We start from the raw sequence: 25,621 nt of genomic DNA on the forward strand, positions 1-25,621 counted from the left end.
AGATCCAATATAGAGGTTAATTTGATACCGGCGGGCTGAAATTAAGGTCTTGTGATTGGTTTGTTGGCTGTTGCTTCCTAGTTTAATATCTAGAATTATATGAATTGATTGCAAATATAGTTGAGGAATAAGCGATCTTGCAAGGATCATCCTAGTTCATGTTGAAGATGCTTTGTGATGCATTTGAGACCTGTACCTAACTTCAGTTTTATCCTTTGAATAAAAAAAGGGAAGGGATGTAGAGGCATCAGGGTTTCCCCCCTCTCTTCATCCTTTTTACTCTCTACTTTTCAATTTTAACTTGAGTGGTCAAACAGGGCAGCAGTTCTATTGCAGAATCCTCACCAAGAAGGGGGGTTTCGCCAATGGAAGTTGTAATTGAAGACCTGCAATTGCGGATCAGAAGGCTTGAAAGGTGGCACACAATCAACACGGTACTAATGAGCCTCCTTTCTCCATCCTTTCTATCAGTTGGATTTTGATTTTTCTGTTAATTCTTTCCCATTGGTTTGTATTCCTGCAGGTCCTATGGACATTTCTCATGTCTGCTCTTGTTGGCTATTCACTTTACCAGAGGAAGCGCCAATAGCAACAATCTAATTAATTCCTTCTAACATGTTAAGAGGAAGTCCTAGTGGTTCTTCCTAGCTAACCACATAAATATCAAGCTACACAGAAGGAACAGTGCTAACATTTTTTGTCATCAAAATTAACTTAAATGTCAATGAGTTGTTTATAAATGGAAAGGCCTGCTATTGTGTATACTGGCATTCTAGTTGCATCATATCAGCTTCTGTTATCCGGTTGCTCCAAGGGAAACCTGAGCATTTACTTGAAAAGGCACTCTTACCATTGCAGCTAAGCAGTAGCAGGCCGTTTGTAGTCTCAATCAATATGCCCAGACATGAAACCTGTGTTCAGAACTTCAGATCCCATCAACAGTACTTACCTACTGAAGAAATGATATTATAAGTTGACTCTAATGCTGTGTTTGGTTTGACAAGAAGTTGAGGGAAGCAGAATATATGAAATTCCTCTCAACTTTCTGTTTTTCTCTTATTTCCATCAAACCAAGCCTAGCTTAGCCTTGTATTGGTCAGACTCCTGTAAACAAGCATTAACCAACCACAATCAGTTCCTGGCGTTATGGTCCAAGTCAACTCCTAAAATCACTTCTCGTGGAAATTAGTCCTTTGACATTGTATAGTCACTGCTTGTGCTTGACTTTGAAACCTATTGTGGACTCTCCTTTAAGTTTTTTATTTGAAGAACTTTCATTCACAACGATGAATGTCAGTCTCCTTAATTATTTATCTTATGACTTGTTGACGTTCACTTGTTTTAGCTTTAAAAGAACCATTGTTGCAAACTGATTGTTGACTTTATTGCAAATTACAATAGAAGCTTTTCCCATGAACTCTCTCAGCAATAGTTTGAATCCATTTCAGTGATTATTATATTGCTATATCAAAATAGTGGTATCTTGGAAATTTGGCCTCTCGGATTAGTAATATAATCAGGAGTCTAAAACCAACCGAGATTGTAACGAATGCCAATTGCCAAGTCTTCTTGATGCATTTTAATCCACTAATAAGTGGTAGGTTGAGTACATTCCTCTATCCTCATGGATGATGATGATTGAACCCGTATTGCTAGCAACTATGATTGGGCTCGAAATTTGTTAATTCAGGGAATCGTAGAATGAATCACAGTCGGAAGGTGGACCTTGTGGTACACTGTCCCAGGCTGTAGGCAGCCCAAAAGTTGGGCTATCAAATAAAATACAATTTTTTACCAATTAAAAAAAAAAACAAAATACAAGTATTATAATTTTCAAAAGAAGCATTTTAAAATAAAATATTTTGTATTTTTAACCCAACATTTTTGAAATTCCACCACCATATCTGTGTTATTTTTTTTGTTAACAATTTATGTGTTTTGATTCATTTTTGCTGGATTCCCCGTACTGATTTACTAAATAGAAATTAATGAGCATGATTAGTGACATGAATAATATGTAAATTTGGAAAATTTGTCCTCTTAAGCTTAATAAATTAATCCAGTTGAACCAAATTGAAATATGAACTCGAATAATCAGTTCAGCTTCATCCAACTATATCAAATTAATCTGATAATCATGGTGAAAAATGCCTTTTTATAAAATTCCAATAGAAGCACTGTACTAATAACCCCCTTAATTTTTCATATTTTCCTTGCTCGTAGCATGTGGTATCACTAATTGTTGGTGTGAACATTTTTGACAGAAAATTTGAAAATTTCATTCAAATTTTGGTGTGTTCCCGCCAAATAAAATGGGGGGAAATCAATAAAATTGGCAAGATACTATTATTTGCTTTAAATAGCATGTAAAGGAATTCTGAAAGAAAAGAGAAAATAAAATCATTACAAAGAAAAGATAAAATGGAAAGTAATTTGTAAACGTGATGCTCCGATGTGGGATGCCAATCCTTTTTGGCCCAGCAGATCTACACGGTGGGGCCCACTTGATGGTGAGCCTCGTACTCTAATCACGGGAAAGATGGCAAGATATTGGGACCCATGCCCACCAGCCCCCGTCTATCCCTATCCGTCCATCCAGTGCTCCAGGGTCCAGTGTACAGATCCCCAGATTTAAGCATCTAAAATCCAAAACATGATACCTACCGTATAATTTAATCCCCACCGTCCAAGTGGCCATCATATCTTAGTCAAAGCCATGAGAGCCAAGCGATGTAAATACCAATCAGAGCATCAGATTCCTTGCTGATATTTTCAAGGTAAGTATAACTGAAACACTAAAAAAATTCTTAGTTAAAGCCTTTTTATGACTTCATTTATTATTATAATAACAAATAAAGGAAAAAAATAATTAATTATCTGAGAGGGGGGAAGGTGAGTGAGAGTGAGAGAGTTGTAGTGTCATTCAAGGATGATGAGCTCCTCAGACTCAAAATCCACGTTAAAACAACATCATTTTCCCTTTGAAAAAAATAAAAGCAATTTTTTATTGCTAAAGGGGAGAAAAAGACATGAAATTCCACGTCATCGATCCGCGCGAACGATATTTCAAGTGTTTGCAGCCCTTGGATCTCCACCTCTCTCATCCAATATCAGCGGTAAAGATTCCTTCCCCACTTTCCCCCCCTTAAAAAACCACCTGACTTTCGCTCTCTGTGTTCTCTCTCGCTCTCTGATTTGATGGATTCATCAACAGCAACTGTTCCTCCGGCTACCGCCGGGGCTGAGGTCTCTCTCCCACCTCCCGTGGACTCGTCAACAGTTCCTTCTCCTCCTCCTCCTGCTCCTCCGGCGACCGTGGAAACCAGCGTGCCACTTCCGGCTGCCACCGACTCGACTACTGCTCCTGTGGTCATTATGGAGCCTCACATAGCTCATGCAGCCACCGCCCCTCCCAAGCAAGCCTCCAGCTACCACCCCAGCCACCCTCCTTACGCAGAGGTACTTAAAAACATCGGAGCCCATCTCAATCTCCCGCTCCCTCTTACCGGTCTCCTGATCGGAACCCTAATTTTGTTTTGTTTGGTGTGTCTGTGTTTCAGATGATAGTGTCTGCGATCAGAGGTCTGAATGAGAAGAAGGGTTCGAGCAAGAAAGCCATAGCGAAGTTCATCGACGCGGCCTACACCAACCTCCCACCGACCCACTCCGCTCTGCTAAGCACCCATCTGAAGCGGTTGAAGAAGAGCGGCCACGTCGTCCAGGTCAAGCACTCCTACAAGCTCCCCAAGGCTGCTCCGTCAGCTCCCAAGAAGGGTCGCGGCCGTCCACCGAAGAGCAAGCTCCAGATCGTCCAGCAGCCCGTTCCAGTGGTTATAGGCCCCGATGGCGTCCCTATTCTGCAGAAGAGAGGACGAGGTCGCCCACCAAAGCCCAAGCCTCTATCTGCTGCGGCTAATGGCCATCTTTTGATCAGGAGGGGACGTGGGCGCCCACCCAAGTCCAAGTCCAAGCCCTTCATTGTTGCTGGGGCGAATGGGCCTGTCCTTGCGCCCAAACCAAGGGGCCCGCCTAAACCTAGGGCCCCACCTAAGCCCAGGCGCGTCGCAGTTCCTGGATACCAGGGACCACCTAGACCAAGAGGTCGGCCCAGGAAGATCCTCGCGGTCGCACCTCCTGTTGGGGCGGGGTCGGTCGTCGCTCCCATTGTTGTAAAGCAAGGCCGTCCCCGTGGCCGACCACCGAAGGTGGTGGCGAATAATGTCGATGTCGGTGGTGCAGCTGGCGCCGTGCCCGTTGTTTCTAGTGGTGATTTGCCCGCTGCTGGTGTAGCGTCACCCGCAAAACGAAGGGGTCGACCGCCGAAGGCGGCTAGCGCGACACCGACGCCAAAGAGACCGGTTGGACGGCCGAGGAAAGTAGCTGCAGCGCAATGATAGGGGAGCGTTTGGGTTGTGCTGGACGTTTTAGACTTCTAATATGTTGTCAGTTAGTTATTTGGTAGTGTTTGTTTAAAATTCGAAGGGTGGGGGGAGGGTGGTTGGTGGGGTTTGTGTTGTAATTTGGTTCAATGTACAAATCGTCCACACTTGAGAAGCTTACCCAAATTTTATTAGAATTCTCAGTTGGGTTTGTTTTAGAGACTCTATTGGAAAGTTCATAGTCTGATCTTAATAAAAGACTAGTATTTATCTTCTGTTTGGGTTCTTTCTTAAGTTAAATATGGCAGTATTGATTTTTCTGCATGGCTTCTTTTAGGGATGTGTTAATGACTGATATAAAGGAAGGTACGAAGAATGACAGTTCGCATGCTTTGCCGTATATATAAAATAAACCCATCATGAGATTGGGACAATCTGTTTTTCTGGGTGGGAGTTGGCTTGTGACTTGTGAGTACTCCTTGATTAGATTTGGCAAGTCAACGACTGATTGCCTATAATATAAAGATTCCTGAGTTTTACCAGTACAGATCAATGAAAATGGTAGATTTCTTGGAATGTGCAATGGAGGCCTACGTGATAGCCCCCATCTGAATACCCTGGAAAGTTGCATTAAGCATTTTATTCTTTGAGATGAGATCATGGGTGAATTAAAACAGAAATCCGCATTCAAGGCTCTTCGCAAGCCATGTAACGAGTGATCAAAACCTAGATGAATGAGACAGAGAAGCCTGAAAAAACTGCATTTATTGTCTTTGCTGACAAAATGTCTCCATGGACAGCTTTTTCTGATGATTATGGTTTGATTTCCTGTTCAGTACTAAACAAGTCTGTTCTTGTTTTTCATCGGAAAAGAGACCCAATTCTAATTAACGAATTACTCCTCGACTCTTCAGAAGATACACCAGAATTGCTAGTAAAACAACGAAAACAATGGCCAGAGAGCTCGATCCTGCAATGCAAAGGTATAATCATGGCCTTAGAAATAGAATTTCACAAACAATACATGAAAAATGGAATTATGTTGCCTTTGAATTTAAATAAACAAGTTCATTTTATTTTTTTGGGGTTAGAATCAATAAGTTGGTGAAGTGCACATGAACAGCATAAAAAAATGTTGATAAGATTTTTTGATCAGTTAAAAGCAATAACATTATAATAATATTTCCTATGATTTGTAGGTTATTCTCGTAGTCACTCGGGAATGCACAACCAAAAGAGTATTTGCACAAGCAGTGATGGTTATTGCAAAAAAATATAAGGGTTAAACTGCTTAAACCTCCCGTATTTTCTGACAATTACTTTGACCTCCCTTGTATTTCATGTTAAATTGGAGAAAGATGAAGGGCCTCGTATAGGAGGCCGGGAGATGATAAACTGTTGGGTACGTGGTACACAAGTTGGACTCTATTTGTCAATGGATATGGCAAGGACGGGATACGAATATATGATCTTTTGGAGAAGACCTGCCACCAGTGCAGGCAGAAAACTCTTGGTTGTCGTACCCATTGCAGTAAATGCAACCTTGTCCAAGGACAGCTTTGTGGGGATTGCTTATACATGAGACAAAGGGAGAATGTAACCTACAAAAAAAAAAACAAATCAGAATCCCAATTGAATTTGCAACCTGTGCCAAGCAGGATGGATTCCCACTGGAAGTCTATAGGAAAGTCTCAAGATTTGGCTTTAAGTCAATTGCTCATTATCTTATTACTCCAATCTCAGCCAAATTCCATTGACAACTCAAGTTCAAAACACTATGTTTCTGCAGAGGGGTCAATTGCCTTTAGTGATACAGGAAGAACTTAACAAAATCATAAGGAATCTCATGGCTCAGATGATGGCCCTCATGACTGCTCAAACCATCACCCTGGAGGCAACAATGCTTTATGATTATTTTTTTTTTTTAATTTCTTCTGAAGGGTTACACAACCGGGGGGTAATCCATCCCCAACCCAGGTGCAGGCGGGATTCGATCCCAAGTCTCTGCTATGACCAGCAGGAGACCTTGCCAACCCACTGGTTGGCACCTTGCGCTTTATGATGAATTAATGGGGGAGGAAAATGAATTGGGTGGTAAGGCTTGTAAGTTTGACACTTATAATGCTGCATTGAAGAACAACTCAGAAACTGCTGTCTTTACCAAACTAAGCCCAGATAGTATTGCTGGAAATTTCAAGCGGGGGCTTAACAAAGTGGCAGCCATGATGATGGTAGCTCCAACCATATGTTTGACCAAGGAGTTGCTGATCAGTTCAAAGGGGATAAAGAGGACCACAATTTGGATGGTTTCAGAAATATCATTGGAAATTTGAAGCAGGGGCTCAGCAAGGATGACAGGCTGGGAGCCATGATGATGGTAGCTCTGACCATGTTTGAAGACAATAAAGGTGCTGATGAGTTTAAATTGGGCAAAGAGGATCACAATCTCCCTTGGTTCGATCCAATCTACAAGCCCTTTTTCTCAAAACTAGAAAAGAAAATCTCCCTCTATTTTCAAGGTCTGAAGCATCTCACTAACTTTTCAGCCATGAAAGATTGTCCCCTTCGTATTTTGAAGTGATCAGGTAATCTTTCTTTCTTTCTTCCTCTTTTTTGGTTGAACTGTTGTTGAAGAGCTTCAGTTGTACAAGCATTGGGTTCAAAGATAAAATCTCCGGAATCTATCTGACAAGGTTACAGCCAAGAACCACAGATTTTCTAGTTTAGTGAGGTTTCCAGTATGCAATGGTAAGGGACAGGATTTTTTTTTTTGAAGAATAAAGAAAAAAAATTATTAAAAAAGAGAAGAGAAAGGGAGATCGAGAGATAAAATACGGATGAGGCATGGATGCTATTGACCACTGGAGGTGGAGGACATCATTGGAATTTTGCATTCTCCGATTGTCCAAACTAATGGAAGAGGCATGGATGCAATTGACCCCTGAAAAGTGAAGGGAGGTTTTTACCACGTGTAAAATACAGGGAGGTTAAAGCAATTGTCAGAAAAGGCAGAGGGCTTAGCAATTTACCGAAAATATAAACCACTAGTACCCACACATCGTGTTCTATTTGTAAACAGATACATCAGAGACCCATACATGGCTAAATTCTAAATGTACATAGTATATCATTGTCCCAGTAGAAATACTCGTAAGCAAATGCTTGAAAACTAAAACCATAGGTGATGCATTGACAACAAATACAAGGAGTTGCATACCTTCATATTTCTTGTCCTCAATTAGTGTCACCCTTGCACTTGCATCCATGGATGCAGAGACCAAAGCCCTGTATTCAAAGATTATGTGCTTCAGATGCAATGGTAAATCCTAAATAGAATTTACTAGGAATAGAGGAAGATGGTACCTGGAATCTTGGGAGAACATCAATGCAGTAACGAGACCAAGATGTGCTTTTCTAACTACTGTGTGAATCCGCATATTGGCAGAGTTTATTATAAAAGTGTCTCCTTGAATTGTTCCACTGCAGTTTGACCAATAACAAGATAAAGGACATCAATGATACAACTAAAGATAAACTGTAAGAAACTAAAGTTTTCATGTCAATTTGTTTAATCTATTCAACCCACAGTAAGTAGAAGCTATTTAGAAAGTCAAATTAACCATGGGGTACTGTTAAAGAATTGAATTTTGACATATAAGGACACAACGTCACCAAGTGAAGCAAGCCATATGTATGCAGAATGCTATTTCAGAAAAGTTAGATGAGAAAAAACAAATACATGTGTAAAGTTGTAGACTTTGAATGTGCACAAGCAATAACTAGAATTTGAAAATCCCTATAAGGAAAGGTGGGGTATACCATACTTCATGTCATTCATCAAGACACAAGCTACAGTTCAATGGGGATGAACTAGAACTATCGGAAAAAACAATTTTCTTTCTGGATGGCTAACCATAGTTCTAATTAGCAATGAATAAAAGATTACATTGCAAGGAATTTTCCATCAGCTGAAACATTGAATGCAGAGATAGGGTCGCGGACTATTTGTTTAGAACTGATTCTTTTCCAGGAATCTGTGTTCCAAGAGACGACACTTCCTCCTTGACCTGTGTAAACCAATGCACATAATGGTTAGCTCAAAAAATAATTAAGGGAGACTAGAAGAATGGCATCAAATACCAAAAATCTACCTCGCATTGCAGTGATATAAAGAATCTGATTATTATCAGTGGTTTGTGAAAACCTGCAGAAGCCAAAAACCTCATCCTGCATGATAGATGAGTTGGTAGAGTCGAAATATGCAATAAGAAAAAATAAAAATGAATACATAACAGCAAGAAGCCTTTATGTTCTCAAAAACATGAAATTTTTTCTTTTTTGCTTCATAGATGGCTCACATTGTTTATTGATTCCACCCAGGAGATATACATTAACAATTTACTCAGTCATGCAGTGACCGAATTAGATAGCAGGAATACCCACCACCTTTTGCACAACTAGAAAAAAGTAATGGGAGAATAATTAAATGGAAGATAAAAAAAATTTTCAGATCACATTAACAAATATCAAACCCCACTAACTCAATTGACCTAGATTTTCCCAGATCATATGTAATGGAACAAGTCCCTGACCAACATGTATGCATATTATGCACATGGTAAATATTTAATAAGACTGAAAATTTGCCTTGTCTACAAGACTGAGTATTTACATTTTCCTTTGGTAAAGTAGCTAAAGCTGTAGCTGATTTTACATCCCAAACCCTGCAAGGGCCACCATTTCCAAGGGAGACAAGGAACTTCTCATCCAAACTGCAAAGCATAAACTGAATGATAATCAGGACATCTGGTGTAGCAAATGCAATTCTTGACAAAATCAATGCACCAAATAAATTAAAGGGGAAAAAACTAAAATTTTCACTTGTGTAACTCCAATCAAGTGAGCTGATGTCCTATTTAAAACACTACATTTAATGAACCTGAAACCCAAATCCTTCACAGCTGCATAAGCATCAGCTTTGTCAAGAATCGCTTCCATACTAGGCCATTTGAAGACTCTTAAATAGCCATCCTGCACTGAATAAAACATTATATGATATACCAATTTGTCAAAGAAAATTGCATTTTCTAATAGATAAGTTATAATGATGTTACCCAAAAAAATGGAAATAAGAACATCATTGAAGAATGCATCGACCTAAACTTGTATTCAGGCCTTGGCCTTGGTGAGTCTTGGGATGCAACATGGGGTAATGTAGATGGGGCTGGATCCTCCTATGGTGGATCTTGTCATTTACCAGAAGAAAATGTAGTAGATTGCGAGAAATGGATGAAAAACAGCAGTTGTGCAGAAGTTATTAAGTTAAAACAGCACAATAAATGTTGCTTTCTAACTCAAAACTTCAGACCAAGACCTGGGGTACACACAAGAAATTCTGCTACTTACTTTCATCCATCTTTTCCTATATCAATAAGAACCAGAAGGAAAAACTCTATTCTAATTCCATTTGATACTAGTAGACAAAATTGCACAACCTAGGCCTGATTTGAACAAGCAAACCAGATCTTGGAAAAGGCACTAACCTATCACAGGATATCCATGGTTGGAGTTAGTTGTGTTCCACTTTCTAGTCCATGGTTTAGTGTCCAAAGCAAGTCGTTTTTAGCTTTTAAGAGTTTCAGAAAGTTTTAATAGGATGATCCTACCCTTTCTGGATATTCTGAACCAAGAGTCTTGATACAGCGCCAGTAGGCATTACCCATTGGATTCTTGAACCTCTACATACATTTTTCTTCCTGCTTTTTTTTTGAAAAAAAGTTAAGGTGTTGTCTTCATTCATTCACTTCAAACTGTAAGTCTGTAAACAAGTATAGCCTTGTACAGTGAGTCACTAGACAAATATTCATCTAGCTATACTTGCCTGCCCATATTACAAAAACCAATAAGCAGGCTAAAAAAAAAACCGGTTATGAGAGATAATTACAAAACGACTCAACAGTAGCCACCTGTGAATAAACAGTTCCCATCACTTTCCTGATGACCTCTTCTACTGACTCATATTTTGACTCACATAATATCTGGTTTCTTTCTTTCCAAGTACACCATGCTATGACCACAGGAATAGTATTCCAAAGCAGCCTCCCTCTCTTGTTAAGGCCCCTGATTTTCCAAGATTTCAGATGGTTCTCCAAACTGCCTGGGAAGCACCAGCTAAGATTAAACATCCTGCAGAAGTGAGAGTATATATCTCCCACCATCAGACCATCTTGCAGTGTATCATTTGATTGTTGACTATCCCCTTGTTATGTCCACATAATACACACCTACATCTTGCAAGGATACACCTCTCCTGCACAACAGGTTATCTGGTATGGCATTTATCTAGAACCACAGTCCATAATGAAAAGAAGGCAGCCTTTGAAGGCATTTATCTAGAGCTGCAGTCCATCCATCTCTGTTTTGGCCTTCTGGTAAACAGATCATCTGCCTTTTGCCATATCCGAACTGCTCTGTAAGAGTTAGGAACCAACCCTTCCATTTGTGTTTTTGTTCCGCTAAATAGCCCCTGCTATATGCAATGTACTCTTCCATCCTTGGGTTCTCACTGCATGAAACAGCTGATAACATCTCTTACGAACATCACAGTTCTTTCTTCTCTCACCTTAAAAGCAGCTTTTCCTCTGATTCTTGTCTCCTAAAGCAGAAACCTTTTCGCTTCAAGTTTGATCTCCTTCCTCCGTCTCGTTGTCAGAACAAAGCCTCAAACAGGAACCTTTTTGTTACCTCTTTGATATCTTACAATCAATGTCATTGCATATTTCTACATATTCCACAATGTTTTCATGCCTATAATTTTTGCTATATTTCTAGACGATATTTCCAACATCTCTGAGATGTTTCCTTATGTTTGGATGAACAACATTTCCACTAACACTTACATTTTAAGGCTGCATTTGGCATTCCATATTTTAAGGACTTATCTCCTTTTTGTAGTTAAAAACATAGTGTTCATAAGGGCATTTTAACAGCAAAAAGGAGGTAAATCCTTAAAATAAGGAATACCAAATGCAGCCTTGATCATTAGAAATGTCTTGAAAACTGCAAAGGAATAAGATGGAGAAAAGAGATTGCACACCCACTTCTTTTTTTTTAGAGGGCCTCTTATTTATTATAGGGAAATTTTACTAGGATTAGCTAACTAGGAGCAAGTAAAAAAAGGGATTGCTTCATTTTTGTGCCCCACTTAAGATTCTATAACACATCAAAACTCAAGGACAAGTTTCCATCAACCACAGGAAGCTGATATAGAACTAGTTGGCCTCGCCGGCATGACCTTAGGCCTATGCCCATATAGCTTTGCTATTGCCCTTATAATCATAACCATGGTGGGTTGTCTTTGTTTACATGGCCAATATTTTTGGCCCATTTCTTACAGCCTAGTTCATTTTACCCACAAGTCTATTCTGGATGCCTGGCACATAGCCTTAAAACTTGTTGTGGAGAAACCTGTTCTGTTATTGTTCTTGAACCTGACTCCCAGACCCACTTACTGTGAATTGCCCCAGATATGATCCCTTAAAACAAATTATAAAAGAATAACTAAAAAGAAAATATTGATGTGACTTTGTCACTAACCCCCTAGTATAAAAACTTATTTATTTTGATGAATCAGGAAATTTATTAACAAATATAATTTTCCCCTTTCATCACAAATGCCCCAGAAAACTGCCAGTGTGGCACTTCTCCAAGGTTATGAAAATCTGGCAAATTTTATTAACAGTCTATTTTTTTACATTTCATTTCTCTACCCAAAAAACAACAGGGTAAGAAAAGAAAAGAAATCTAAAGCTGTTAATTTTAATTAACTTCTTTATTGTTCAAAGTTTATCACATCTTTTCCACATTTTAGGTTGATTCAAACCAGTTATACAATTGATACCTCTGCCATTTTGAGCCTTTATACCTCAAATTTTCACATGAGTGTCACAATATTGGAGATTCATGCATATGTGGTGATCAGAAATGTTAAGGTAACATGAAATAGACCCTCATGATGCTTGACAACCCCAAATAGAAGAGGCTGCCCAGTTGCTCCCATCTAATCTCAAAACTGGACAGATTCCATTTTTCCATTGATTGGGAAGAGTTGTGGGGAACATTGACACTGAAAGCCCTACCTAGAGTGACATCTGATCATTTCCCTTTAAGCCTCTACCAAGAAAATCTTACTGGAGGCCCCACACCTTTTAGATTTGAAAACATGTGACTAGAAGTTCCACATTTTTTGCAAAAGGTAAAAGAATGGTGGTCAGGAGGTGGGGTAAGGGCTAGAAATAAAGTGGTGAGGTTCTCCAAGACACTAAAAAGATTGAAGGAAAAGGTCAAGGAGTGGAACAAAGAGGAATTTGGAAAACTTGAGGCCATAAAGGAGGAATAAGCCAGGAAAATAGAGGAAGTAGACCAAAAGGAGGTCCGGGAAAGAGTGTGGGGTGGAGGATAGAGTAGAAAGATGGAATTTAAAAGTGCAATTGGAAGAGATCCTAAGAAAAGAAGAGATTTCCTAGAGGCAAAAATGTAGATGTAAATGGCTTCTGGAGGGGGATGGAAATACCAGATTTTTCCACTCCCTAGCAAACGGGAGAAGAAGGAAAAACCAAATTTCAAGTATAGAGGTGGAGGGAAGAGTAGTAACTGCAAAAGAGGAGATTGAAAGATGCTTTGTGGATCATTTTAAGTCAATCCTAGCATCCTCTAATGAAAATATTGCAAAATTGGGAGATTTACAGTGGGACAGGGTGCCAGAATCCGAAGTTGGCCTCCTAGAAAGAGTCTTCACTATTGAGGAGATACATGAAGCAATATTCTCGATGGATAGATCTAAAGCTCCAGGGCTGGATGGATTTTCAATGGCTTTCTATCAAGATTGTTGGGAAATTTTGAAAGATGAATTAATTGACGTATTTGCGGAGTTCTATCAAGAAGGAAAATTATCGCCTGGAGCAAATGCAACCTTTATTGCTTTAGTGCCAAAAAATGAGGCCAAAACTCCTAAGGATTACAGGCCGATAAGTCTAGTGGGTAGCTTGTATAAAATCATTGCTAAGTCCTGGTTGGTAGGTTAAAGACTGTACTACCCATGTTTATCTCTCAGAACCAAAGAGCCTTTGTAAAGGGGAAACAAATTGTGGATCAAATCTTAGTGGCAAATGAGTGTGTGGCAGCTAAGAGAAAACAAGGAGGCAAAGGTTTGGTTTGTAAATTGGACCTAGAAAAAGCTTATGATATGGTGGATTGGTCCTTCATGTTGAATTTAATGGAAAAGATGGGGCTAGGTGAAAGATGGCGGATGTGGATTAAAGAATGTATTAGCTCAGCACACTTTTCTATTCTGATGAACGAGGTAGCAAAGGATTTCTTTCAGGCTAAAAGAGGACTACGACAGGGTGATCCCTTATCGCCATTCTTTTTTTTTTTTTTGATGAATAAATATATATTTTTCCCTTATCGCCATTCTTATTCACCTTTGTGGCTGAGGTTTTGAGTAGACAAATCATCAAGGCTGATCAAGAAAATCAGTTTAAAGGTGAGGATTGCTCTCACTTACTTTTAACCTGTCCTTTTTCTGCTGCTATTTGGGGTTGGATCTTTGCTTTGTTCGGTTGCAGATGGAATATGACCACAGCCATAGATCAGATCTTTGATTCTTCCTTTTTTGTGTGGCCCACAAAAACTGGTAAAACAATGTGGAGGAGCATTAGAATTGCTGCTCTGTGGACAATTTGGGAAGAAAGAAATGTGAGGATATTCCAAGAAAAGGAGAGAAATGTGCAGAATGTGAAGGATTGTATTTTGACCAGGGCAATCCACTGGCTGAGATCATCAGATTCCTTCAAATTATATTCTTTTGATGACATGTGGAGGAACTAGAGGGTTGTGGCTAGTAGCAGTAACAAAAAGAACAGGGTACCAGCTGTATGGGTACCCCCTTCAGAAGACTGGACAAAGCTGAATTTTGATGGTAGCAGTCAAGGAAATCCGGGACCTTCAAGGATTGGTGGGGTGCTGAGAGATAAAGATAGTAACATATTAGCTTTGTTCTCAGGCTCTATGGGTATAGGAGACTCTATCAGAGCAGAGCTCCTAGCGGCAGTACAAGGCATTCAGGTTGCGGATCAGTTAGGAGTTCAAATTTTGATTATTGAAGGAGACTCCAAAGTTGTGGGTTGGCTAAAAAATCCAGATTCAGTGGGTGCTACAGGGGTATTATGAGAAAAGCTAAATGGTTCTCAAGGAACATGAATGTTATTTTTCAGTGGGTGGGCAGAACAGCTAACACCATAGCGGATGGGTTAGCTAAACAAGGGGTATCAAAGGAACAGTTTTTCTGGGCAGCTTTGTAAACTTTTTGTTACTAGTCTGAGGTAGCACATTGTTGCTATTGTGGAGAGGTACCAGCTCGTGTCCCTCCTTTGGGAAGGCTGTATTGTAATATCTTATTGATTCTATTGAATAAAATTCAATCATTTATCAAAAAAAAAAAAAAAACAGTTTAAAGGTTGGAGGATGGGTAGATCAGAAGTGGTGGTGTATCATTTGCAATTTGCTGATGAGATAATCGTTTTCTGTGAAAGTTGTGATGAATCCAGTTTAAGGAATCTGAAAAGACTAGTGGATGAATTTCAACAGGCCTCCAAACTAAAAGTCAATTGGGGAAAAAGTTGTGTAACTGGAATCAACATTAAAGGAGGGGACATCCAAGCCATGGCAAATCTGCTAGGTTGTGAAGTGAAAAATTGGCCTCTGGAATACTTAGGTATGCCCTTGGGTGGGAATCCAAAAACTGAAAGTTTCTAGAAACCGGTGGTAGAGAGGTTCATAAAGAAGTTGGCAATGTGGAAGAGAAATTATATATCCTTGGGGGGAAGAATCACCTTGATAAAATCAACCCTAGCAAACCTACCCACTTATTTCCTTTCCACCTTTAAGATTCCGGTGAAAGTAGCTAGGAAGTTGGAGAAGATTATGAGGGACTTTTTGTGGGAACCAAGTGAAGAAAAAAAAGATCATTTAGTGAAGTGGGAGCAAGTCTGTTACCCTAAAGAGCAGGGTGGATTAAGTATAGGAAACCTATTAAAGAAAAACAAGGCCCTTCTAGGGAAATGGCTGTGGAGATTCCCTTGTGAAGAAGAAAGATTATGACACAGGGTCATTAAAAGCTTACATGGTGAAGCAGACAATGGCTGGGATGCAAAACTAGCCCCCAATGAAGCTCCATCTTCTCCCTGGAAGGCAATCTTTGAGGTATATCCAACCTTTCTTCAATTTATCAGGTTTGATGTCGGTTGTGGTAATAAAGTTTTATTCTAGGAAGACCTTTGGGTTGGGGAAGTGCCTCTTATGATCAAATTCCCAGACCTCTATTCCTTATCAAACCATAAAAACAAACCTGTTGCTAGGCTTGGTGTGCTCTTTGATTCAGGGATCTCTTGGGATTTTGGTTTCAGAAGAGGGTTGAGGGAAAATGAGTGTGAGTCTCTAGTGCTTTTGGTTTCAATACTTGAGAAGGTCTACTTGGATTAATCTATAGCTGATTGTAGAGTCTGGTCCCTAGCTTCTGATGGTTTATTTTCTTGTGCATCTTTCTTTGGTTTTGCTCACTCACATTGATCCTATGGGAGTGAACTTCCCAGCGAGAGAAATCTGGTCTAAACCGATCCCTCCAAAGGTACAAGCTTTCTGTTGGGAAGTGTTCCTAGGGAAGGTAAACACTTGTGATGTGCTACAGAAAAGGAGGCCAAACAATTGCCTCTCTCCTCATGTGTGTGTCCTTTGTTTGGGATGTGGTGAAACCCTAACCCACTAACTTTTATCCTGCTCTTTTGCTTCTGGTATTTGGAATGTTGTTTGTTCTCTCTTTGGATGCAGATGGTTTCCCCCACAGGATGTGGTAAGTCTATTCAGTCCCTCTTTCCTGTGTTAACAGAAGAAAAGAGGAAAGTGCTTATGGAAGGCAGTATGAGCAGCTACAGTATGGACTATATGGGAGGAAAGAAACCTAAGAATCTTTTCTGGAAAAAGAAAAACAAAGGAGGAAGTTATTGAAGCCATAAAAATCAGAACTGCACATTGGGTGAAAAACCATGGAGTTATTCAGAAACTACTCCACGAATGAGATCCTAAGAAATTGGGCATAAGTAGCACAAACAGAGATACCCAAAGTACTTGTATGTATAGAATGGAAGCCACCAGCACTGAATAAACTAAAACTGAACTTTGATGGGAGTTCTCTCGGCAACGCAGGAAGGGCAGGCATAGGGGGTGTGTTTAGAAATCATTTGGGTGTGGTGGTGGCACTCTACTCAGGACCAATAGGTTTTGGTGATTCAATACAGGCTGAATCTCTAGCCCTACTTCAAGGTCTAAAGATGGCTGAGCAGATAGGAACAACAGACTTAGAAATAGAAGGAGACTCACTATTGGTCATCTCTTGGGCTAAAAACATCACATCAGTACCTTGGAAGCTCAGATTTGTCTTCCGAGAAATTGACACACTTGCAAGGAAGTTCAACTCTCAGTTTGGTTGGGCCAAACGAGATGCAAATGGGATGGCGGATACCCTAGCAAAACAAGGGGCAAATAGATCTTCATTGTACTGGCAGAATAGTAATGAAGTGGAATTTCATTTAATGAACTATACCTCTCCGCCCATGGCAATTAAGGAACCTTCACGGTTAAATGTCACTGCTAACTGTTGCCCAATACCTTCCAACTGAGTAATCACTTTTTCAGAAGATTTTAGACCCAATCTGCTGCCTTCTGTGCACTCTGGCGCATCCCACTCAAACCACCTATACAAGTTCACATAATATGATTGCACCATAAGAAACATATATCCCTTGTATGATGAATAAAAGCAAGTCTAAGGAAACATGGAAGCGCAAGGAACTGGTAAGTAAGTTTAGATCTAATATATTTTCTTTTGAACAAGATGAAATCAAGAAAAAGATAAAAATATAGAACTTCTGAAGGACAAGAAAAACTCAGATACATAACATTTTTGCCTTAAATTAGATAAAGTATATTTCATTGAACTTTCAAAAGGGAACAAAGTACAAAGTTAAAGGGGAGATGCATATAGAAACAATCAAAATTGAAAATCACATAATGTAGAAATAGTAACAATATTTTAAGGTTAGTCCTAAAAACTAGATTGTATACTAACAAAATTGTTGATGCACCAAAATTGTAATGCCCTATTAAACCAGGTGGCATTCTAACACAAGCAGTACACATAATCATCAACTGGAATTCTGAAAATGAGCCATCCAGATTGGCAGCAGACAAAAGAAGTACACTATAACAAAAATTCTCAGTTTCCAGCAATTTCAATGCTATGTTAACTATCAAATATGGTTATTAAAAACTTACAATGATGCCCAAATGAAAGCAAAGTATTGGACAGCTTCAGATGTTAAAGAATAGATGTTTAAAGGTATTTAATCCAAGAAGTGGCATACTATAACACACAGATGCTTGAACATGCTTATGGGCATTGCTACAGTCGGCTGTTGAGGGGTAGTTTAATCAATTTACATTGTTTTATATGCTGATGTAGTTACAAGTAGATCATAAGTTAAGTGATGTGTTCCACACTTAAGTTAGGGCACAATAGACTTTGTGCAATGTTTTAGAAAGCTATAAATAGAACTGGCCGACTAGAGAGAGATCTCTCTTGTTTGAACCAGACTTTGTTTTCTCTTCATCTCCTCTTCTCTTCTCTTTATCCTAATCTTTCTCCAGTATTTATTTCCATTCATTATTTCAAACCTAAGAATATCACAGGTCTGAACTTTATCATGACATCAGAGACAATATAATCCAGTTCAGACCAACCCAGTTTTCTCATTCTCAGCGCCTATCCTCCTAGGTTTTGGCAGGTTCCTCACTAACCGATAGGAGATTCACAGAGGCTAAAAAGGAGTGATCGTTTCATGAGGTTTCCATGCCTCCAATGGGTGGTGTTGTGGCTATTTTGTGTGGTTGGTAGAAAACCCTCTATTCGATTCAAAGAGGGCTGGTTTCAGTGGTGTAGTTGAATGACAGCACAAGTCTGATTTGTGGGGGGTTCAAATATGTATCTGAGGTATATTTTGGTGGTTTATGGTGCTGTGGCTATTTTGTGTGGTTGGTAGAAAACCCTCTATTCGATTCGAAGAGGGCTGGTTTCAGTGGTGTAGTTGAATGACAGCACAAGTCTGATTTGTGGGGGGTTCAAATATGTATGTGAGGTATATTTTGGTGGTTTATGGTGCTGAAAGTGGAAGACAGCAGTGGTGTGGTTGCTGAAAGTGGTGAACAAAAGTGAGTGTTGTTGCTGAAACTTGTGGCAATAGGTACTCTTAACAATAATAAGCTGTTGGGGTGTAGCGTTGTGACTCTTTTAGTGAAGTGGAGTGACAGACTAGTGATAGTTTTTTTTGGCAGCCATGGGAGACAGCAGTGAAGGCAAGTCTAGTGTAATGATTCCCTCTGATTATCTGAATGTGCAGATGACATCTATCAAAACTAAATGGTGAGAATTATGTGCCTTGGGCTAAATCTATTGAAGTTTTTCTGAAAGCTAAGAAGAAAGTGAAGCATGTGAAGGAAGATAAACCCTCAGCCTTTATGGCCTGGGCTTTGTTGTAATGTTGCTTTGATGAATAAATTACCTTACCTTTTCCAAAAAATTAAAAAAAAACCTCAAATGACTCTCAGGGGTACAATGACTGGGAGCAAGAGGATGCACAGATTATGACATGTTATGGAATAATATGAAACCCAAGATCAGTTTGAACTTTATGTTCTTAGATACAGCCAAGGATGTTTGGGATCATGCAAAGAAGCTTTATTCTGAACAAGACAACACAACTAGGGTTTATCAATTGTACCAAGAGTATTTTAATTTGCAACAAGGTAATCAAAGTCTTGAGGAATATTATGCTAGTATGAGAAATCTTCGGAATGAGTTGAATGTGCATTACCCCCTAAAATCTGATATCAAGATTCAACAACAATAGAGAGAGTAGTTGGATGTCACTAGATTCTTAGTAGGGTCAAAGTCTGAATATGAACCGGTGAGAGGACAGATACTAGGTGGGTCTGCTCTTCCCTCTCTTGAGGTGTTTTCCCATCTCCAGAGGATCTCAGTTGGACCTACGGAGAACTCCACTATACCAACATGGTCGTGGTGGTGGTGGTGAACCCATATACAGTCGTGGTGGTGGTTGTGTTGGAGATCGAGATTCAGGGGGAGCCCGTGGTAGATGACGTATTAATGGTCCGAGGAGGTGTACACATTGTGGTATGGAGGGACATACTATCAACTATTGTTATGATCTACATGGCCCACCTTCAACATGGGCAAATCATGTAGTGACTACTAGTGGTAGTTTAAGATAGAAAACCCAACAAACTGATCAGATACCCCCTACATCTACAGATGCCTCCGGAAAGGAGATGATGAGTGTCCCATTTGATGAGTATGAGAGCGATTTATTCAGGCTACATCTCAGTAGAACACGGCACCCTTGCACATTCAGGTATGGCTTGTCTAGCATCTAAACCTTCCCATTGGATTATCAATTCTGGAGCTTCCGACCATATGACTAGGACTCTAGATGTGTTTTCCTCCCTTTCTCAATCCTCCACATCACACTCTGTTACTCTTGCTAATGGTTCCACATCTTCCATATGTGGTGTTGGTAATGTTGACATAGATTCATTATCCCTATCCTTAGTTTTGTATGTTTCCAAGCTTCCCTTTAACCTTATGTTTATTAGTAAATTGACCAAGCCTTTTAATTGTTCTATCACTTTTTACCCTTCATCTTGTGTTTTTCAAGATCTCAAGACGGGGATGAAGATTGGTGGAGGACATGAAGCTAGTGGACTGTGTTATCTTAATGGAGGTGGTTCGACAATGTAGTGAGAATGGGCCGAATGGACCCTAGTGTTCTTTATTTCTTTTAAGTAGTGCTTAAAAGTTATGTTTCTTAGTTATGGGCCTTCTTTTATTTTCTTTAATTATCTCTTTAGTGTTGATCGCCCCATTAAGGGCATCCAAGTAATTGTACTCAGACTTAGAATTATTAATAAAAGTGATGAAAGGGGGCTAGAGAGAGATGTTCGAATTCTTCATCTTCCTCTCTTTTCTTCTTTTCTTGCATTATCTGAATTACTATAGGTGTAATTTTCAACTGACAACAGCCCTTTGGACATCTCTTTCTCCTCTTCAGTGGCATTGTAGATTTGGTCATCCGTCCTTCAAAGCACTTAAGTTACTTTTTTTGTCGTTGAGTTGGCTTTCTAATTTGGATTATGAGTCATGTCAGTTCGGGAAACATCATCATGTTCCCTTTAGTCCTAGGGTTGATAGTCATGTGTCGAGTCCTTTTTCTTTAGTCCATTCGGACATCTGGGGCCCAAATAGAGTAGTGTCATATAATGGTTACAAGTACTTTGTAATTTTTGTTGATGATTATTCAATGATGGCATGGCTTTACCTTATGAAAGAAATGAGTGAATTGTTTACCATTTTTCAAAAATTTTATGCCGAGATTCGCAATCAATTTAATACACATTAAGATTCTCCGTTCTAATAATGGTCGAGAATACTTTTATACACCGTTTCAGGAATATTTGGAATAACATGGCATTATCCATTAAACCTCATGTCCTTACACCCTCAACAAAATGGGGTGTCTGAAAGAAAGAACCGCCACCTTTTGGAAACTACTCAGTCCCTTTTGCACCATATGAATGCTCCCAAACACTTTTGGAGTGATGATGCGCTTACATCATGTTTCCTTATTAACCGCATCCCATGTCTATCCTTGAAGGTCATTCTCCATTTTTTGTTTTGTTTGCTACTTTGTCTCCTGTCTCTCTTACCCCTAGGGTTTTGGGGGGGTGTGTGTTTTGTCCATAATCTTGGGCCTAGGATGGACAAATTAGATGCTCGATCCACTAAGTGCATCTTTCTTGGCTATTCCAGGATTCAAAAAGGGTATAAGTGTTACAACCTCAGTTCCCGACGTTCTTTTGTGTATTCTGATGTTACATTCTTTGAGTCCATTCCTTTTTTTCTGGGTTAGATGTCTCTATTCTTCCTCCATCTCCACTTCCGGTTCCCGTGGAAGACCCCATTCCTCTTGTTCTAGTTGTGACCAAATCTTCGCCTCCAATGCCACTTCCTGTTGAATGACCACCAATACGGCAAGTGTATACGCTTCGCCAAGTACCAACTCCTCTAGCTTCGTCACTGTCGACAGATCCGCTAGCCTTAACCCCTATTTCTGACCTTAATCTCCCTATCGCTTTGCGGAAAGGTAAACACAGTTGCACTCTTCATCCCATTTCTAATTGTCTGTGTATCTGACCTTTGTGCTTCCCATCGCCAGTTTGTTTCCCTGTTATCCTCTGCTTCTGTTCCTACGGATATCCAGGAAGCACTTCTCTAGGGTGGCGCCAAGCAATGGATAAAGAACTCTCAGCCCTAACTCATCATACGTGGGAACTTACCACTCTTCTGCCTAGTAAACATGTTATTCGTTGTAAGTGAGTGTACAATATTAAGTTTTTACCTAATGGGAGTGTTGAGTGGTTGAAAGCCTAGTTGGTTGCTAAAGATTATTCATAGATGTATAGTGTAGATTATACAAACACCCTTTCCCCCGTTGCCAAGATTGGCTCCGTTCGTGTTTTGATCTCCCTTGCTGCTATGTATGATTAGCCTTTGTTTCAGCTTGAAATAAAAAATACATTTTTACATGGTGACCTCCTTGAGGAAGTATATATGGAGCACCCACCAGGGTTTGTTGCTCAAGGGGAGGATGGTAAAGTGTGTAGGCTTAAGAAGACTATTTATGGGCTTAAACAATGTCCTAGTGCATGGTTTGACAGATTCAGTGAGGTGGTGAAGAAATTTGGCATGAAATAGTGTTAGGTTGGCCATTCCATATTCAGCTATGAGCCCAGTGCTAGAAAGATTTTTATTGGTGGTATGCGTAGATAATATTGTTGTCACTGGCAGCGGCAGGTTGGGGATTGATAGGTTAAAGGCCATCTTGCATGATCACTTCCAAACAAAGGACCTTGGAAAATTAAGATACTTCTTAGGGATAGAGGTAGAAAGATCAAAACATGGTATTAATCTGTGCCAAAGGAATTATGTTCTTGATCTGCTAGAGGAGATAGGGTTGTTAGGTGTCAGACCAGTTGTAACACCCATGGAACCGAATGTCAAGTTGATTAGTGATGTGGGTGAGGAGTTTGAAGATCCTAGAAGGTATAGGAGGTTGGTAGGTAAGTTGAACTACCTAACAATCACTCGGCCTGACACTTCATTTATAGTTAGTGTAGTGAGTCAGTTTATGCAGAATCCTCAGATCCCACATTGCGATGTGGTGCCAAGGATTGTATGATACTTGAAGGGAGCTCTAGGTTGTGGCTTGTTATATAAGAGTGGAGGGAGCCTTGAAATAGAAGGATACACTGGTGCTGACTAGGTTGGTTCCATATCTAATAGAAGGATTGCATGGTACTCGATTAACACACCTATGAAGTTGTACTGTGATAACCAAGTTGCAGTTCATATTTCTTCCAATCCTGTGTTTCATGAAAGAATGAAGCATATAAAAGTTATTCATCAAAAAAAAGCATATAAAAGTTGACTGTCACTTTGTAAGAGAGAAGGTGCTTAGTAAAGTGATAAGCACAACATATGTGAATACAGGAAATCAATGGGCAGACTTATTTACTAAAGGGTTGAGTTGGGGAAAAGTGGATTATATATGTAACAAGCTGGGACTATATGACATATACTCACCAACTTGAGGGGGAGTGTTAGAGTCGGCTGTTGAGAGGTAGTATAGTCAATTTACATTGTTTTATATGCTGATGTAGTTACAAGTAGATCATAAGTTAAGTGATGTGTCCCACACTTAATTGAGGGCTCAATAGACTTTGTGCAATGTTTTAGAAAGCTATAAATAGAACTGGACGACTAGAGAGAGATCTCTCTTGTTCGAACCAGACTTTGTTTTCTCTTCTTCTCCTCTTCTCTTCTCTTCTCTTTCTCTAGTATTTATTTCTATTCATTATTTCAAACCTAAGAATATCACAGGTCTGAACTTTATCAGGCACGAAGTTAGATTTGCAAACTAATACCATGCTTCTATGTTTAATGTCTTCAGCTAACTATCATTTCTTAATACACATATATTCCTCTTAACAAATTTAATTTAACTTCTAACAAATACAGCATTTTAAAGAAGGTGCCAGAAAATTTGCTGGTAAGGTCACTCACTTGTTGTAGTAGAGACTTGGGATCAAATCCCACCTTTTATACAGGTGCAAGTTTTCATATATCATGCTATAAGCAACTTTTAAAAAAAAAAATAGAAAGGATAAGATTTTCAAAGGAACTTATAAGTAGCACCAATAGGTGATAAAATGAGAAAATGTACCTACAACTTTTGGGTAATGAACAGATAACACCTTCCCCACCTGGGTGGACAGCCATTCTATAAGGTAAATCATCACCAGTATTGAGCTTAGTCACCTGAGAATACAAGTAGCACACTTTCAGAGAATGTGTAGCCAGTAATGTCTCAAAAAGATGACCACATTAATCACAGTAAAGTATTAGATGGGAACAAATGTGGATAGGATAACTGAAAACTACTACAGCACAAATATCAACGTAACTGATAGGAGAAATTAACATAATAAAATAAATAGATATACAATAATGGTTGACACAATTACAACCCTAATGTCAATGGTGCATGCGTTTGCTCACAAGCTCAAAAAGGACCGGTATCCATAATTTAGTTGGTTAAAATTCTAAAACTCAACCAGGTGGAAAATTCTCTTGATGAGGAATTATGAGAAAAGGAAGTCGAGTGAAAATTTTAAATTCTACGATACAGTGCCAAATGGTTAATGATAGAGATATGTTAATAGTAAGAAATATGCAAAGGTTACACTTAAGGGATGCCCCTACAGGCATACAATCAAGCGGAAGGCAGAATGCTCCATTTCAAGAAAAGAGGTAGAATTTCCAACACCAAAGTATTACATAAAAATACACAAGCTTTGGAAAGCTAAGATCCCGACATTATAGAGATCAGTTTAAGCTGGCTGCTTTCCAAAACTAATTTACTTGTAGAGAGCAGCATAAATCTGGGAATCAGTACAGAAGATAAAAGTAGAAACAAACTCAGAGTGCCATGTATCAAACATTTAACCAAGAGTACAAGAACAGTCCAATATAAAACACCAGTTTCAGACTATATTGGACAGGGTACGAGTCACAGACTAGAATAGAAGAACTTTCCATAGATGCGGAGAAAATTTTCTGAATTCTCTCATCAAGAAAGACAAGTAAATATTGGAATACAATACAGAAATAAAAAATACCGGGATTTGGGAGAGGGAATTCGAAGCGAAATCGAAATCTAGGAGCAAGAGAGCATTAGGGATCCCGCTGTGGCCTTCACCACCGCCACCAGCACAGACCAAATAACCCTTAGAGGTGGTATCAACTGACGGAGGAGGCGATGATCCTTCATCGGTGGTGACCTTGTCGCTATCCTGTTCCGGTTCTTCTTTCGGATTCTGCTTGAGGGCCTCCTTCACTGGAACCCAAGCAGCTCCATAGAGAGGCACTCCGTACTTCTGGCAACATGGGGGATCTGGATCTCTCCCTCTCGCCATTTTCGACTGCTCGACCTGCCTGGTTAGTAGCCTTGATGGACTCGGATCGCTTTTCGAGTTTTTTCTCCTCTAGCGTTTTATTCCCGCTGCTGCTGCAGTGGTTACAGCGCAGCTTGGGGCTTGAATAGAGGTTTTAATCGGGCCGGCCCGGCCCGGCACGAAGGGTAAAAGGGCCGTGCGTGCTGGGCCGGGGGTTCGAGGCCCTTGGGCCTGCACGGCACGGCATGAACGGCACGAAGCACCCACGGGCCGGCACGGCCAGGCCTATAACGGCCACGCTCGGCCCGCCCAGGAATATAGTCGTTGAGAGTTGGGACTTGGGACTTGGGCGGTTGCCCCCCCCAAAGAGTTTTTCGGAGGGTATTTTATAGAAATACCCCCCAACAACTATAAACAGCCATATTAGGGGGGTATTTGTGTGTTTTGCTTATAGAGAGCTGAAAAAATGATATAAATGCCCCCCAAGCATTTATATAACAACTAGTTTAGGGGGCATTTTGGGTAAAGTTATAAGTAACTTT

At 39.8% G+C, this 25,621-nt stretch overlaps 3 protein-coding genes across 9 annotated transcripts in view; 2 read left to right on the forward strand and 1 right to left on the reverse strand.

Moving 5' to 3' along the window:
• Positions 1–762, forward strand: part of LOC104609946 (P-loop containing nucleoside triphosphate hydrolases superfamily protein) — a 54,417-nt gene extending 53,655 nt beyond the window's left edge. For 5 of the 7 annotated variants that reach the window (XM_010276392.3, XM_010276393.3, XM_088903379.1 and 2 more), the window contains 2 exons: positions 318–434; positions 524–762. In XM_010276392.3, the coding sequence (XP_010274694.1) occupies positions 318–434; positions 524–589 (183 nt within the window). In that variant the 3' untranslated portion in view covers positions 590–762. Of the gene's footprint in view, positions 1–317; positions 441–523 lie in introns of those variants that run through there. The other 2 variants (XR_016085569.1, XM_010276394.3) reach the window with 1 other exon arrangement.
• A 2,349-nt stretch (positions 763–3,111) lies between these two features.
• Positions 3,112–4,654, forward strand: LOC104609947 (uncharacterized). Its single transcript, XM_010276396.3, has 2 exons — positions 3,112–3,459; positions 3,561–4,654. Exons 1-2 carry the CDS (start codon positions 3,199–3,201, stop codon positions 4,392–4,394), a joined length of 1,095 nt encoding a protein of 364 aa, XP_010274698.1. The 5' UTR covers positions 3,112–3,198; the 3' UTR covers positions 4,395–4,654.
• Positions 4,655–5,125: 471 nt separating this feature from the next.
• On the reverse strand, positions 5,126–25,207 carry LOC104609948 (SEC12-like protein 2). Its single transcript, XM_010276397.3, has 10 exons — positions 24,804–25,207; positions 23,849–23,943; positions 17,038–17,188; positions 9,319–9,410; positions 9,052–9,151; positions 8,531–8,606; positions 8,326–8,446; positions 7,743–7,859; positions 7,597–7,664; positions 5,126–5,349 (listed from the first exon to the last, which is right to left on the reverse strand). The coding sequence occupies exons 1-10, from the start codon at positions 25,098–25,100 to the stop codon at positions 5,267–5,269; spliced, it is 1,200 nt and encodes a 399-aa protein (XP_010274699.1). The 5' UTR covers positions 25,101–25,207; the 3' UTR covers positions 5,126–5,266.
• Between the last annotated feature and the right edge of the window lie 414 nt (positions 25,208–25,621).

Source organism: Nelumbo nucifera, chromosome 4 (assembly GCF_055504915.1).
Source record: "Nelumbo nucifera cultivar China Antique chromosome 4, China Antique-T2T, whole genome shotgun sequence".
Taxonomy (NCBI): Eukaryota; Viridiplantae; Streptophyta; class Magnoliopsida; order Proteales; family Nelumbonaceae; genus Nelumbo; species Nelumbo nucifera.